The 17,349-nt window shown below is 40.9% G+C and overlaps 1 protein-coding gene across 23 annotated transcripts in view; it reads left to right on the top strand.

The window, feature by feature from the left end:
- The window catches only part of LOC126852195 (polypyrimidine tract-binding protein 1), a 351,818-nt gene that overhangs the window by 173,732 nt on the left and 160,737 nt on the right, over window positions 1-17,349 (top strand). For 15 of the 23 annotated variants that reach the window (XM_050596721.1, XM_050596726.1, XM_050596716.1 and 12 more), the window contains one exon: window positions 11,978-12,037. The exons of 5 other annotated variants lie outside the window; for them this stretch is intronic. In XM_050596721.1, the coding sequence (XP_050452678.1) occupies window positions 11,978-12,037 (60 nt within the window). The remainder of the gene's footprint in view (window positions 1-11,977; window positions 12,038-17,349) is intronic. 3 more of the 23 variants (XM_050596727.1, XM_050596711.1, XM_050596707.1) reach the window with 1 other exon arrangement.

Genomic DNA, 17,349 nt, shown 5'->3' with positions numbered 1-17,349 from the left:
AGAAAGCGAAATGTCTAATTCCCGCCGCTCTCACAGATGATAATTAACCGCATTCCAATTTAACGCCAGCGTTGTAAACGCTGATGGCGATGCGAAAAGCGGCGGGGGGAGGAAGGAAACTGGAGTCGGCGATATTGAAGGTAATTGCAAGACGCAAGGGACTGTAATTTCGCGCTAACGAGTGGTTATACCGAATAAGCGCGTTTTAAGCTGCCGTTTCTTTTCGGATTACATTTCGATTGCGGCAACGTTCGCGATCTGCTTTTTTTTTTTCTTCTTTTTCTTTGCAACATCAGCATAAACGCATCGTGTCTGCATTGTGGAACTTTAAAACTTTCTTTTCGGATTATAAAATTGTATTACATATACATTGATTTACGCATCCAAGTGCCTCGCGATTTATTTGATTCTTTAATTTTCTATAATCGATTACTTCCTTTAATTAGATATACATTATGTCCATCGTATGCAAATGATAAGCAGTATTATCGCGTCGTTAATCGATACACGCGTTTAGTTACTTTGGGTCGCTCGCGATATATCTTGGAGCGCGGTTCGTCTCGACAAGAGCGACGGTTAATGACGAGGGTGAGGTAACCGAGTCAGCGGGGGATGGCACAGCAACGGGAGACAGTGACAGAAACCGATGGGGCGAGGGGGTCGCGACGGTGAGGCCCTGCGGTTTGTCGGTACGTTACTGCGGTGCGGGATGCGGTACCGAGCCGTCAAGTTCATATTGCCGGTTTCCTGTCATTAACGCGCCGCATCGGGCGCCAGCAGCTTCCCCCCCATATTTCTCTCTCTCTCTCTCTCTCTCTCTCTCTCTCTCTTTCTCTCGAATATTCCCGAAATACGCGCTTCGTGCATCGCGTATGCTTAACGTAGTTACTCGGCGACTCTGACGTGCGTAGTCTCGCGCATGCTGACACGCGACGTTCGTTTTCGCGGCGGGGCGAGCGATGACACAAGTTGCGTTCGTGCGATATGCCAGGGTTTTTTTCTATTATATATATTTTTATCAACAATCTTTTTTACAAGAGACAATATGCAATGCGGTATAAAATTTTATATAAAGAAAGAAGGAAGATAAATTTTTTTTTTGTAAACGTTCTCCCTCTTGCATAGGAGATAATTGTTTTAGCAGATAATTGTTTTTGCAGCCTTGATATTGTAAATTGTTTATAAATGGGGCTGCGAACGTTGTCCGGAAACGTATTTGAATGGAAAGAAATTATTGGCGATAAATTGAGAAAGAATGCAGATGAAATAACTGTCTAGCAGAATTCAGGGCGAAATTATTGCTTTCAATCTAACGCGAATTTTGTGCGAAAATTTCATTCATTTATATGTCGTTATATATCTATTTGTTAAGTAAACCAACTGGAAAACATCGCTCGCACGCCGCCGAATATGCACGGGCTGATGTATCCGTTGTAAAGTCAGCGCTTCGTCGAAAAAAAAGAAAAAAAAATACAATAAAATGAAATAATCGAGATAGGAATGCTTGCGTTGATGTTGTCCGTTGTACGAGTGAGCTGTCGTGTCGACCTTAAATCAAAAGCGCACGTTGAAAAATGGCACGTGAATAGGAGTCGATGACGCGTACCGTGAGTTATTTTTGACCTTTACAAAAGCACTATTAGAAGAAATCATGAGCAATTATAAAACATAGCGATAGAGCTGTAAAAGATGTTTTTTTTTTTTCGAAACTTATATTAAAAGGCTTTTTAATTAATGTTGAAAGAAACCGCTTGGCATTTAAAACACACACATTGATATTCGCATATCGCGACGAGAGATGAGAGCTTATCGCTTGCGTATCTATCGTCCCAGCGTTTCATCTACTGTAATGGAATGTCAGGTCGAGTATGGTTGCGAGGAATGGGAAAACAGGTGGCCCGTTTGAAACCTCGATAACTGGAACTTGTCACCTTGTCGACGTGACGACGGCCTCTGAATTCGTAATCACGTTTCCGCTGTCCCCCTCCCCCCCCCCACCCCTCTCCATCACTTTCCCAATCTCTCGCTGCTAATCGCCAGAATCCTCGGATTAGCACGTAACTAGAGTGCCAGCCAAAGTACTGAATTCCGAGCCAACTTTCCAAACCTTCATCGAGAAAAATGCAGAGTTTTTTTTATCATCAAAATAATCATTGTATTTTCTTTTTAATATATTTTCAAATTAAAAAAAAAAAATTTTTTTTTTAATTTGAATTTTTTATAAATCTGCGAATAAATCGCGCGTTTAATTCGAGTAGGATATTTGAAAATATCCCACGCTCTTATTCTTCAACAATTCAAAATTAATTTAAAATTAATAGCTTGTCTTGCAGTCATTGTAAATTTATATTTCTATTGTTCCTCTCTGTGACGCATCTCGCAGCAAGCAACGGTACGCGCCCTGCATCGTAGACAAACTCCTTCTCGATTTTCTTATTCGGCCGTGTAGAGTTCCGAAGAACGAGCGGCATCTTTACGTGGGAAGCGACAAAAAAAATTGTCGTCTTGGATACACCATTTCGCGGCTTGCTACGCGACAAAGAAGTTCGGCGCATGTAAATCCCTTTTAAGCCAGCCCGCGTGTGTCTGTACGTGGCAGCGGGTCGCGAAAGAAGAAGGGGGTTGTGCGTCACCCGCGTCGCAAACTCCATCTCCTTCGCCCTTTGTCTTTATGTCAGCTTTCCATTTCCCTTTTTTCCTTTTTTTTTTTTTTTTTTTCACCCGCGACATTTTCACATCCGCGCTTTCGCCTTCGTCTTCTTTTCCTGTTTTGCGAACAACGCGCACAAACATACATAGAGTGAAGAAATTATAATGTAGCTCACGTCGTTATAAGAGAATTTGTTAAACTTGGAATTAATTTCTCGTTAATTTTTATTGTATATAATAATCAAGTATTATATTAAGCTGATTTGACTTCTCTATCTCGCTCTCGTTTGCCGCTCAAGAAATCGCCAGTTTAACCATCCGACGTACGGTTGAGCGTAATTACATCGCATCTTTCATGTAACTACTCAGGAACGGTCTGTAAGAGGATTACATTTGTTAGATGGCTTGAGCCGGCAGCGGGTCGGACGGACGTTCGCGGAATGATTTCCGCTGGAATTTTAGTGACCCACACGATGCAAGCATTTCGGCTATTCGTCCACAGTGTGACGAATTACTATTGTGCGCATTTCAACTCCGTCATGCCGGAAGCGCTTGTCTGTCGGCGGGATAGTGGTGCCACTTTATTGCGAAAATCGGTCGCTCCTTTTGTATAGCCGATCGCATTCCTCGACGATCTCCATTTCCCGAGTGACGTTACGATTTTTCCACTCTGACTTTACGCGCGAGAGTCACTTTAATAAGATATTCCTTCAAAGGTTTATTTCGAACAAGTAATAAGCATCTCTTCAAAGATTCGTACTCGTAATATTTCTCAATCTTCGACGCAAATGCACTATGCTTATTTTCTTTTCCTTTTTATCTAGTACGATTAATTTTTTAAAAACACAGAGAAGAATCTGATTTGTGGGCAAAAGAGAGAGAGAGAGAGAAAGAGAAAAAATGATAGAGTGACGTGTTTATTGTGAGTAATATTGCAATTTTTGCATAATAATTGTAGGACGTGGCAGCCTATCGATGGCGCATTCGTCGTGTTAGTTTATCGAGGTGCAAACGCTACCTCGAGATAATGCGAGCGCGATAATTTCCGTACAGGTGACTATAAAGCACGGGTTACGGGTTACAAGGGCCGCGCTTATAGCGCGATAAAGCTTAAATCTACGCTTACATCTGACGTTATATATGCAGCGAGGTAAATATTATTTCTCCGTTGCCCTACGAATAACAACGAAAGCACTTTCTGCACGATGCGACGTGGATGAAATTCGCCCGATATCGTTTCCTATCGTTTCTTCTCGTATTCCAGGCGAGAAGATGTATTTTCTTTATTTTGGCATGATTGCACCATCTCGAAAGTGTCTGCCAATCGTGCGAGCTGTACGAGTAGTGTGTTCGAGAACGAATAAATTGAAGCGAGAGGTGAAGGAATCCGTGTTGCTTTTTATGAAAAGGTTTCGCCATTTTTCGCGGGAGAAGCGTTGTGTGGAAGAAGACGGAGACGAGCAGTTTTTAAAGGCTATATAAAATTACGACCCGCGAAATCTTTTACGTACAAACGAGATATATGCAAGATTAAATTTTCTTATTTAAACTAAGAACGTAGCACATACAATTGTATTCTCTTTTTACCGGTGTAATATTAAAAAGCCTCTTGCAGCACGTGGAGCATGTATATGCAAAGTCGCCGAGAGACACTAGAGGAAAGGAACTATGATCCACGACCTATTTTCTTTACCACCCTCAAAAAGAGTTGCAGTTTACTCTATTATTACGACAATCCGATTTCGCGCGCTGTCTTTTATTGGCAACACATGTGAGTCGCGCTCTCGTCGACGCGGACAGACGAGCTTTAGCCATGCAAATGGACGTCTCGTGGATTAAAGGGCGTAAGGCGAGCTCGGATCGTCCATCTTCTCTTTCTCGTGTTGCGGGAACACGACGGGTTTTTTTTTTTTTACATTTTTGCAGCTCGCGAAAGTATCGGCGAGAGTTCTCTGTCCTTTTCTCATGCGTGCCTCTTTCCGCGACGCGACGAGAATTATTTCTGGATATTCTTGGGAGGATCACTGCGGTACGAGATGCGAAACGTTCTCGCCACGAAAGGCGAGAGCGAACCGAAGTAGACTTCTCCTAAGTCTACTTAATGCTCGAGTTGCCGGAAAATTGTTTAATTATTTCGCGCCGCGATGCTTCTCGGTCTCTGCGAGCGTTTTTTGGTAGCGCACGGGGAAACTTGCGAAAATTATTACCGAGGTATCGCGCTATTTCAATCATAATTACGACAATCGTCGTAATTAGATCGATTCGTCGTAAATTTATTTATTTTTTTTTACTTTTCTAATGATTAAATTCAATCGCTATAAATTTAATTATAATCCATATCTCACATTATTTATGATTTATCTTCTTTCTCCATCTGTATTGCAATGCATTGTGATGAACAGAGAAAGCACAGAATTACGGATGACAAGATTACAAAAGGCACATCTGACTCATCGAGAGTTAACGCGTCGTTTCAACGAGACTCTCTCGTTAAGGAGAGCATATTTTACGCGTCGTCTGACATTCCTCTTCTCGCAACAACGAGATACATATTTTCTCTTCGACGAATATTCTACGCGCGCATGTATATCTCCACGGTGACGAAAAAGCGTCCAGCGTCTTGCGATGCTCCGTTCCTCTTGCTTTCGCTTCCGCGACGCGAGGTTTCCATAGCGTTTCTCCACTTCGATCCTATCGCGCGTCGTCATCTTCTATCCGTGAATATCTGCAGAAGGAATATGTAAATAAGCCGACTGAGATATTCATGCTGCTTCTGGTTGTATCCCCGTCCCGTCCCCGTTCCGATCGTCGTCATTCGTCTCGTGGATAAGTATGTTTGCGCAATGCACATGCGACGGTGCACTACGATCGTCTATAAGGTGTTTGGAAATTTTCGCATTTGGTTCGTAAGTTTCTCGACAATCCTGAAAAAAGTTTTTCTATCGACAATTTTACAAATTATCATAACGGATGCGATTGTTTTTAACCATTAATTACTTTTTAATATTTTTCGTTAGACATTTGGACAATTATAAATTATATATAGTAGTCGAAAAATCGCGTAATACACGAATTTCAAACGATCATCGCCGCCAAATAATCTACAGCTTTCGTCGAAGGAGAAAATATTGCTTCCTCGGTTTACAGGCGGATAAATCTTCCGACACGCCAGCGCTGTGAAAAGCTTATCTCTTATTATTTTCTAAGGTTCCAACAGCGTCGAGACGCGATCGTTATTCGACAAGGAAATGCCTTTATTTCTTCTCCGCGAAGCTTCGAAGTGTATAACGGGAAATGCGGAAAAGTTCCTCTCGATTCCCGCAGACGCGATTTTGCCAGGTTGTTTCGTTCCCCGTACCGCCGATACACTCCCCTGTCCTCCTCTCGCTGGTTTTATTCGTCATGAAATCGGGCGACCAAATAAAGCACAAACAACTGTCGTACCTTTCTCGCCGGCTGACGCCGACGACGCGAAAACGAGGGCGTCGCGACGCCGCTAAGGGCTTTCGCGTGTTTCTCGGCTGTCACATTACCGTGACAGTCCATGGGACCGCGTTGTTGCTACAGATGTCAAGATATCCTCCGCTCTTCGGCTCCGGCTGTTCATCCTCCACGTCCGAGTTCCCGTTTTATCCCGCGATCGTTATCGTCGAATGAAACAGATACGCTTCGTCTAATGACGAATATTGCACCGCGCCGCGTGAGGAATGGCAACCGATTTTCGCCTGAAGAAAAATTCTTTCCTAGAAATATTTATTTTAATCACGAAATGAAATAGGATCTTTTTAAATCGCTGGATTATTCGGGCGTAATGAATCGGGCGTTTTAAGTGAACTTTTTTTTTTTTAGAGAAGTTATAGATCAGATATATTTTTACGAAGAATGTTTCGTATGCTGTTTTATCTGTGCAGGGAATTTATCTATATTCAAAGGATGTCATGGGCACACTGTGATTGCAGACTCGGTTACTCCATGGTGGTCAACCGCCATTGTGTACCGCTTCGAAACTCGATGAACATGCAAGCCGGGTAGCATGCACCGATGCAATAATGCAATAATGTAATAACGCGTTCTGACCTTCATGTAGGCTTACAAAGTTCGGATATTGGTTACCGTGTTAGGACGCGGCGTTACCGTTATACACGTCGCCCATTTAATCCTTTTCGTCATGGGCACTTTGCGAGCTCCGTTATTGTTGGCGCGGAAATGTTTCACATCCATTAATGAAACGAGATACGTAACATAGAAATAGACGTCAAAGAAATCCATCGATAGAGAGATGGACGTTTCATTCATCTCGTCCATTTTTTATTATTTTTTTTTTTTATATATTTATTTTTACTTTTGAAATATCTGTTGTTGTCAAGAGCTTTAAAAATATTTTATATTATGCTCTCCGAATTTCTATAGACAAAAATATAATTGTCGCGAATTTTTGACAATGACATTCTATCACGCTTTTTGAACATGAAAAGTTATTAATCGTCCCTTCTCTCTCGCTCGTATTTCAAAAATACTTTGGAATTCGCGCGTGCTGTTTCGACTGCAGTTTATAGCAGGCGCGTCGCTTTGAAAGTAAAATTCGAGAGATGGGAGCCGTAAGTCTTTTATGGCATATATTGCGCGAGTCAAGGAGGGTTTCTACCCCCGTTCTCCCCCCATTTCCACAACCGACGTCCTTTCCTCGGAAAATCAGAAAAAGATTACTTATGCTATCCTTAGCTGGAAGTGCACTCTCAGCAAGAGAGTACCCGAGAGTCACAATTCCGAAAGACTAAGAGAATGTATGTTATATATATATATAAGGGGACATGGGAGATCGTATTGCTACTTTGACACGCGAGCTATCCTTTTGATTTAGAATTATTTCTCTCCATTGCTTCGCTCGTATACTTTTTATTATCTCATGGAAGATTTCTTCACCTATAACCTTTTACTGCATCCTAGAATACTCGATGCGTAATGCACATCAGAAAGGACATAAATGAAAATCTGTTCATATATCTTTCCATATTTCTTAGCTTTATATATACCGTAAAATATTAAAATATCAAAAGATGTAAATAATAAGATATTTTGAGATGTATGAATATCCAAGAAAAAAAATATAAATTATAGATTATATAAAAACTCGCAAATCAAAAGCATTGCGATATTTTTTAAGAAAGGATAAAGGACGATTAGCTTTTGACTTCGTAAGGAATAAGTTTCTTTGCCTCATGTCGTTTTTAATAGTGATAAACTTTAATAAAATGATTTGCAATTTATAGAAATTGAATGTGTATGACAATGAAAAATTTTGATTTTAAATTTATTGAAAATTTTAAATTATTATCGGTTTTTTTCAGAATATAATTTTTCCGGAACGTTATTTTTTCCGGGAAAGTTTTTTCTCCCTTTTTTTTTTTTACTATAGAGAACTTCTAGAAAGAAAAAAAAGCGAATGGTAGTTTCGTCGTTGATGATTTTATGGCTACTTTTTAACCGCCGTTGAGTTTCTTAGCGTGCCTGAGAGAGTAAGAAAAATTTTCTTCTTAACAGAACTAACTTGTATTTTAATCTAAATTTATTGAATGCTAATAACTGATTTTTTTTTTTTTTTTAGAGAAAATGTTTTATTGTAAAAGGAATCTTGTATGCGAAAAATTTAAGAAAAGAAATTTGATTGGCCGAAAATCTTGAAATCTCGAGGCTTTAAGTTAGATATATTTTTTAAGCCTCGTGTTCGAACTTTTTTGTTTAAAATCTGTATTTCCATATGCACATTATGTATGCATATGTTTCCCTCGTCTTTTCAAACTTTTATTCTCTCTGATGTCTTCTTTCAACAAGAGGAATCGATTGTCCGATATCCTCTTTAAACCTCTCTTGAATTTTTTTTATTGAGAACTTTGACAATAATTCGAGCAGTTTAAATCCGGAAGAAGAAGAAGACGAAGATTCCGTAGATCTTCTTCTACTTATCCTGTAAAATTGTTTTCGGCGTTCGCGAAAAATTTTCAATGCTCCGAGGAAGTAAAGGACTTAGAGACGAATACAAATGATTATCGTAGTGTTTCTTTTTCATACAAGTTTTACTCTGTTCTGTATTTCTTGTACTTTATGGTATTCTTGTCTTTTCGAGATTCTTTCTTCTTCCAAACAATTGCGTGAAGTATATATGCTTCAATGTGTGCAACGCCAATGTCTAACATTAATCTAATTTAATGTTATGCTATTGAAATATTTATTCGATCCTGATGTTATTGCATTTGCATCGAAATGACACTCCGATAATGCATATCAAAACAAGGAATAGGCTATTTTCCGAATAACATTTGAACTCTAAGCGAGAATCGTCGGAAAAAAAATTACGGATAACGCATTAGTGCTGCATGAATTGCGGTAGTTTCTACCTCTCTGAGCCATCGATTCCTGCAACTCATTGCACGTGCAACCGCAACCTTTCAGCAGTCTTCAAGAAATTACAATTGCGCGTAGTTTGTAATTCTTACGTGATGTGTGAGACTTGAGTTCAATCGACTTCCCAATCCGCTTTCCTCGTGTTTTAAAGATATATCCGCGCGCGTGACCGCCACGCAGATATATCTTTTGTGTCGTAAAAATATGACTCGCATTAAAAACAACCACCGTGAAACGGCTGTACTACAGATCTCTATCGCATCCGGTCGGAAACGGATGTCGAGGGCGAAAGAGCGTCGACTGACGAAGACGTTTGAACGGACTATATCGTGCATAACGTCCGTTATGTCAATCTTGTCGTTTAGATACGCCTTATCAGTTTAATCGCGGTTTTAAATGAACGCTCTCGGAATACCAATTAAAGTTTTAATCGTCGAATAAATATGCCACGATTAAAAAATTCTCTACGATGGTCGCGCTGATAATTCTGTGTTAAATATCATATTTAAATCTTTTATTCACAATTAATAATTTTATTTATAAGATTTAAAAATTGTTTTGTTTTTTTTTTTTTTCGGATTTGCTTCCAATTTTATCGATTTGCGATTTTAATCGGTGAATGCATGCTCACATGCCAAAGTTTTCGCACTTTCATAGAATTCGGAACTTGAGACGATGAACACTTAAGTGTACCTTGACCTCACCTTGAAGCCGCGGAATGCACAAGAGTGGTTCGCCTCGCCACAACGTGACGTTCCCGCTTTATGCGCTGCGCGACCACGTGCAAGTTGGTCGTTCTCCTCTTCTTTCTTTCGCCTTCTCTGTCACTTTGAGAATCTTTTATCGTTCATTCAACTTGATATTCTCGTAGACTCTTGTAGAGTTTCTTCCTATCTTTTCAATCGACGGATACAGTTCCTTGCGAAAAGCTTTCAGATTAATTGATCGACACGAAGATTTGATTCAATAAATGAGTGTATTTATTCGAGCAATTTCTCGAGTGTATAAAAGATTTTATTAGAAATAATAAAATAAGTAAAAGTGGAATAAATCTTTCTTAATTAAAGATTAATTAGAAATCTTTTTTAGCTACAAGAATATATCGCGCGCGATGTAAAAAAATGAAAGCTGAGGGATATTATTTTAGCAGCACCCGCGATGCAATTAATGCCGCGGATAGAGAGATCTTGGCAATATGAGATAGCTCAAGGTAGCGCATTTAATCGAGACTCGGAGTTTTCTCCGTCTCGGTGAGAGAGAAGAATGCGTCCGCGGGGCACACAGAACGACTAACCGGCTATTCGTTTCTTCAATGTAAGAAGTGTAGGGGAAAGGGACGTAGTAAAAGAAACTGGCTGCCCTTGTCCTTGCTTGGCCACGCTTGGCATTCAGACATTCTCGCGGCGAGTGATTCTTTGATTTCCTTGACGCCAGGGATTTACACCATACTTTCTCTACGAGTGTGAGAAAGAAAATTACGCGATTCGAAAAATATGTGATGCTTTTGGAAATATGGACATAAAAATCGCGATGGTGAATTATCGGTGCGATCAAACGATTGATTTATGTGACAGGAATACATCATTTTTGGAGTTTCAGTGAACTGAAACTGACACGTTGCGATAAATCCTATGAATCGTGATGTATGTGCATTCATTATAAAAATTCACGTCGTATATATACGAAGATCTGGGTCACTTTTAAACACATTTGCAAAAATTTGTTTGGATTATATATAAAAGTTTCTGCATTTAAGCATTTTGAATAAATGCCTAAAAATATTCATTTCAAAAATATTCTTGTTTTTTTTGTATATATCAATAAACGATAAAGATAAAATACTGAATGGAATTTATTTCAAAATTTTTTTATACATTTATTCTTCATTTTTATCTCTTCTACGAGTAACATGTACGTCCTGGAAACGATGGTTGCAAATTTTATTATAGTGCTAGTTTACCAGCGATTTTCACGCAATTTAATAATATTTTTTGGTCGAAATCTCTGATAATTACATCTCGAGATTCAGATGTCACCAGCAAGCAGGCACCATACGAAACGGCGCGTGTGGAGTAATAAAACAATTTCATAGTAATCCAAAGTTGTCGAATGGCCGGTGCCTGTGATTCCCTGTCTCTCCCCGTATCTCCGAATTCAACAGGTTGCAGCTGGTGGCTGGAGAAACCGCCTCCTCCTCGTTCTTCTTTTGCTCGCTCTTGCCTTCATTCCTTCCTTCCTTCCTTCCTTCCTGCTTGCCTTCGTTCCTTCCTTTTCTTCGTTTTCAATTAACTGACCTGCGACCTATTCTTCTGCACTTTCCTTCATGTCGTAAACGATACTATTCTTTTGCAGTTTCTTTTATATCGTGGATATGTTAATTGCGCCTCTGCAATCGCGAGTCTTTCATCGACGTACATGTTTGCAAAAGTGAGATTGTAAAACGCGCCTAATAACGTGTCTGTAAATTTATTGTAAATGCGAGGTCTGAGAATGTTTCACGATTTCTTCGTGAAAAGTTAAATTCATGATTATCGCGGCCCTCGGTAAGTTTCTTGCGAACAATTCGCGGTCACGGGACCGGAAGGGGAATAAAAGTGGAAAAGGAAGAACGAAAAGAATCGAGTTGCCAACTTGCTGCCAACTTGCAACGGACCGTGATAGTCAGAGCTTAAGTCGACGCGCGCTGCTTGATCCCTTTAATTCTCTTCTTTTTTATTTTTATCACAGTTTTATTCACTTAATTTTTTCAGAGAACTGCATCTTTTGTGCCATTATTGGGATAATTTATTTATTGGATATAATTCTCGATTTTAAAACAATTTCAGGAACGGCTTAAATCAATCTTGAAATATATTTTTAAAGTGTATTAAGTACATCTAACAAGATATTATTATATTGCGATAACTTCTCATTTTTCTCTTTGCAGGTAAGAATTCCAGACCTTTCGAATTTTCGTCCGTTCCCCACAGCACCGTTTCCGGTGGTGGTAAGTTTGACTCACATCATATACACACTCAATGCAATCTTGAAATATTAAGATATTATATAAATATATTCGCATATAAGATTCACGCATTTGTTCAGATGCTGTGTATAAACTCGATTTATTACGCACACAATTAATTGCGATATGCACGGAGAAAGTTGTTGAAAAATTGATCGAGCCGATCAATTACGATTTGCGGCTGGAAAGTTCTTAAGTCGAGAATCGAGAATCTCAAGGACGTTATCGAGCTATGCAAATTTTATCGCGCGCGCTTCCATTTCTCGGGCGGCGACGGCGAAACGAATGTCACGCCGTTACGTGCTTCCGTTCGACTACGTGCCCATCTTACTGCTGCGTTACGACATTTATTTTATTGTCCTTTCACATGCACGCCGGCTCTTCGAGCGTGCGCTCGTAGCACCGTAGCCGAATAAGTAGTGCTTCCGCGATCGTAAAAGTACGAGGGAATAGATTGAGCGAAGGCCGCCGACAATGGTTATCTCCGATAAATGTAATCTCGCCTCCCTCTCTTTACAGGCCTTTACTTTTTATTTCGTTGCAGTATTTATCAGCAGATAATATTGTTATCGAGGCGCGCGAGGCGCGCGCACGTGTTTACGCGATGCAGCTATGCCGACTTTTTTGCGTAACAACGCGCCTGGCGCAAAAACATAATTTTTTATAATAATAACCATAATCTCTCATTAGCTTTTATAATAATTTTATAATAAATATTATATTTTATTAATCGCGATATAATTAGGTGTGGAAAATTTTTCGAGATTTGCATTTCAGGTTCTTTTCTCGATGTTTAATGCCTTTAACATTTTTCTGCTCGATTTTGTATGGCTTGTGGAAAGATGCCAAGATGCATGGCGAGTATGCGAAGAATCGGCGAAGCACGAGAGAGAGAGAGAGAGAGGAGACGGACTGACGGATAATTGCTCACGATCTCCGGATCGCGCGAGGGTCGTCGTTGCAATTTAAACGGATTTATGGTACTCCCGGTACCTTTAACTTAGCCGTTCCCTTGGGCATCGAATTTTCGTAATCACTTGCTTGTGTATATGTGTGTGAGCAGTTGCACTAGTCGCTCACACGAACTTTTCTGTTCACCGATCGATCGTGTAGCTTCGGGCTTTGGTAGAGCGTAGGAGGAGGCCTGGCAAAGAGGGAAAAAAAGAGAATGGGAAAATTTTTGAGCCGTTTATCACGACGTTTCTCTGGACGTTCACCATTTTCGATATTTATATTGTAGACTGGCCGCCGCGCACGAATTTAAACTGCATTCGGAGGCTGCATGGCACGCGAGAAGTGTTTTATCGATTCGAGATCTTCCCAAAAGAGCGATATCGCTCCGCAAGAAATAGAAGAATCACGAGATCCTGACTCGAGATCTTCCCCTAAGTGAAGTTTTAATAGTTAATTATTGAACGCGTCTTAAGTATGTCTGGCACGATCTATTTTTCTCGCAGGTCGGATTAACTGTTTAAAAAGATAGGCTTTTCAGAGCCATATTTTTCATGCGGTTATTTTAGAAACATTTTAGTAGCGTGCGCCCTAAAAGAAATGACGCAATTAATTAACATCAATCATTGCTTAATTCTTTTTATCGTAATCATTTCGGAGCAATTTGTATCATCGCAAACATTTTCTTGTCGCGAAAACTACGATTGTTGCGTGTCGAAATTATATACTTGCCAACTTCTAATCACTTGAACGATGTTAAATTTGAAATCGGAGAACTGTTAAGAGCGGCAAGATCCGGGCGTCGTTTCAGCAGGCTAAAGCGTTCGCTCTCAGCCAGTTTCAGCTTCGTCGGGAAAGGAGCGACTCGAAGACGGGGGGTCATTGTTCTGCATTCGATAATCGTCTTCAGAGTGCCGTCGAAGCTTCGTGTTTACCCGTGCTTCGAAAGTCCGTAGCGATCTTTTCTTTAGACTAAAGCGAAGTCCGTTAGAGCGTCACTAATCTGACGGCGATGGAGAAGCGAAGTTTCCGAGTCTCATTCAACTTGAATCGCAACTCTTCGCCTTGCTCGTCAAAATTCCAAGCATCGCTTTCATCGAGCACGGTTATTTCAATCTATTAATACCGACAATACTGCCTGATATTACGAATTTGATATACGAACAAGGCTAGAATTACCTCGCCATCGATTTTTTTTTTTTTTTATTGTCAATTTTTCTATCTTATCTCGCAATTTAATTGAAATTTTGATATATTACAATATAAATGTTAATACACAACAATATTTAATTTTTTTTTCTAATATTTATTAGATGCATAAATATTAGTTATAAACGCTCGTCGACTTATGCTGGAAATTCGTCTATTATTGTGACATAACGTCGAGAGATAAATCTCTCTCTCTCTCTCTCTCTGCTCTCCTCCTCTCCTCTTATAGTTTCTGCTCCTTTCTCGTGAGATTTCGAGCGCGAACGTCGTCGACAGGACGCAAACAGTTTCCGCTTCTCCGTGAGAAATTCGCGGCATTATCATGAGCAAATTTGACTTTCCGCTCTTCCGCCCCCGAAGATTCGCCGCCGCCACTCGAGGGGCTCTCGCGCCCGCATAACCGACGGCGCGCGGCGGGTGGTCTCCGGAGAAACCAAACCACCACCACGCGCATCCTGCTCTTCAGCATCCGCCCGGTAATCTACCGCGAGATCAACTATGAATCGGGCGAATTCTGGCGGTCCGCGCCTGAATCTCGAGAATCCCATGCGACGGATGAACGTTTGATATTATCTCTAGCCCGCCGAAAATCGGGTCGCCATTCTTACAACTGCTTTAGAAATCGACGAGGCAAGATTTTTTTTTTTTTCTTAGAACGGTCGAAGAGCGACCGTCTTCAATCGCGTATCTCTTAAGCGAAGTACCGCGAAGCTTCCGTTTTGATAAATTTTTCCACGACATTTTCGCGACGCGCGGACTGTCAGGGAAAAATCCCCAGCTTACTCGGCAGTCAATTTTTATCATTCATCGCATGCATGAGATATGGTAAACCGTGTTCCTATTCAGCCGAAGCCATTCGGCGCATATTCAACGCATCATACCTTTCGTTTCGTCCACCAGAAGACAAGCGCAATCTCTCGATTCAACGAAGGGAGAGAAGGGGAGGCGTTGCCTCTCTTCGGTGCTTTTATTCGCGCGTTCCGGGATGCCAAAGCTTTTCTTTCTTCTCCCTTCCCCCCTCTCCCCCTCCTCTCTCTCTCTCTCTATACCTTGCATGTCGCGAGAGTCGAGGAAATTCACGCTCGAAGGTGCACCTTCGAACAGAGAGTTTCCTAGAGAACGTCTCCGCCTCTCGTTTCTCGCACCTCCCACCCCCCGAGCGGACTCGAAGTGGATCGGAGGGTTGGAAATTTACGCGCCACGGATTTCACTCCTCGTTTGCCCCTCGGTCCTACGGAAGTCGAAGGTCGCTCGAGCGTACGGCGCGGATCGAGATATCTCGATTAGATATTTCAGCCTCCGTTATTCTGGTCGAGCGGAAAGCGAGTCTTCTTTCCAGGGATCTATCTGTCGTCTTGATAACGCTTTTCTTACGCCGAACTTTTCACGTCTGTATTGCTATAATTTCATTTATATGAAAAGTCGAATCTTCTTAAGATTGCGCTTTTCTTTATATCGCATTGGATCTCGCTGTTTTATAAATTTGTTATTTAAAAAAAAGAAGAAAATTACTCTTCTCTTTGATGACGCTAGCCATCAGCTGATAAAAGCAAGAAATTTGTATATCAAAATGCTTCTAAAATTATCTTAAATATATATATATATATATATATAAAATTTTTGAAATTAACTTTGAAATTTGCTTCGATTTGTTTTCGTTTTGATCGAGTGGCACTTTGCCTATCCCATTTTTTATTCGTTTCTCCCTTTTGAAGCATCACGTAGAATTACTCGCTCGTGCTCTCTCTTTTTCCTCTCTTCGCAAGACACATCCGATGTAATTTCGAGAATGGAACGCATTGTTAAAAATTAAACGGATGATGCGGGATTGCGCATATTTGCCGGACGAACACCGAGATCCGGAGAGAAAGAGAGAGAGAGAGAGAGGGAGAGGGAGAGGGAGAGGGAAACGACGCTGCTCCATCGCATGGTTTAAGGGTCGGGGATTGGTCGTGCAAACGCGATTAGGCCTGCTAGGTTCCACTGTCCATTCTCCAGGCCTATCCGGCTGGAAGTGATTCCGCTCCGAATGGGGCAACATGGAACGCCACGTCTCTTGGGGATAAACCCTCCACTGGTATGGTCACGCCGTACCATCCTCCCTTCCTCCTTCCCTCTTATTCCCCCGTCCCCCTTCGTGTTTCCCTTGACCCGGCTACTGTGGGATTTCAAGAATCATCGTGAAACGTGCACGGAAGTCCGAAGTGGTTCGGCAACGAATGCTCCTTTCTGACGCGGGGGCACAAAAACAGGATGGAGATTCTTAATCGTTGTCGAGAAAATTCCCCTTTTCTAGGGAATAACGTGCGGATCATGCCGGCGCGGTAATTGAAGATTATGGTCAGAGATCCCGGATCTCGACCGGGCAACTGGAAAGCGTGATGCTCTTGCGAATCGACGATCGAAATTGGAGGATAGTAGTAATTTTATATTAATATTTTATATCAAATTTGGTCTTTGTAAAATAAAAATTGCGAGGATAAAAAATTTTATATTAAGAGATGTCTCTCCCGAGAGCTTGCTATTATTTAATTTTGCTGCAAATCCCATTTATCTCGGATTTAATTATTATGTTATTTTTGCTTACGCCGTTATATATTGCCGTAAAGTAACGACAAAACTTTTCTTCATTTATGTTTTACTCGAGCGACTAATTAGTGTTAGTCGTGGGGAGTTGGTCGGGTTTTCTGAAATCTACGCTTTCGTGGTCGCCGTACTTTTGGTTAATGTACATTTCGGTTCGAACGATAGTTTTCCTCGACGTCCCTGGACCATTTCGTGATTCCTCTAATGGACTTTTAGAGAATTGGAGCATGTGTCACGTAGAAGGCTCATATTAATAATCCCTCTTCCGTCTCCGTTTCCGTCCTTTCCTCAGCAAGTCCCAAGGGTGCTCGAGGGTACCCCGTTGGTAAGTGCGATATTTACTTTAGAATCTTGTTCTAGAAATTTCCCCTGCGCCGGTCTTACTTACCAAATTGATCTTTTAATTTCGTAATTGCCGACTTTACGGCAAACGCGCAACACTTGGCAAATTCCTCCATTTCTATGGACAATTTATTTTGAATCAACTTAATATGTAGACTATTTATCTTTCAATGCTAAGAGAGGAAGTTTCAGTTATATTTCAAGTT

Source organism: Cataglyphis hispanica, chromosome 10, assembly GCF_021464435.1.
Source record: "Cataglyphis hispanica isolate Lineage 1 chromosome 10, ULB_Chis1_1.0, whole genome shotgun sequence".
In the NCBI taxonomy this organism is placed as follows: domain Eukaryota; kingdom Metazoa; phylum Arthropoda; class Insecta; order Hymenoptera; family Formicidae; genus Cataglyphis; species Cataglyphis hispanica.
Note: the sequence above shows the minus strand (reverse complement) of the source record. Positions and strands in the feature narration are given on the sequence as shown.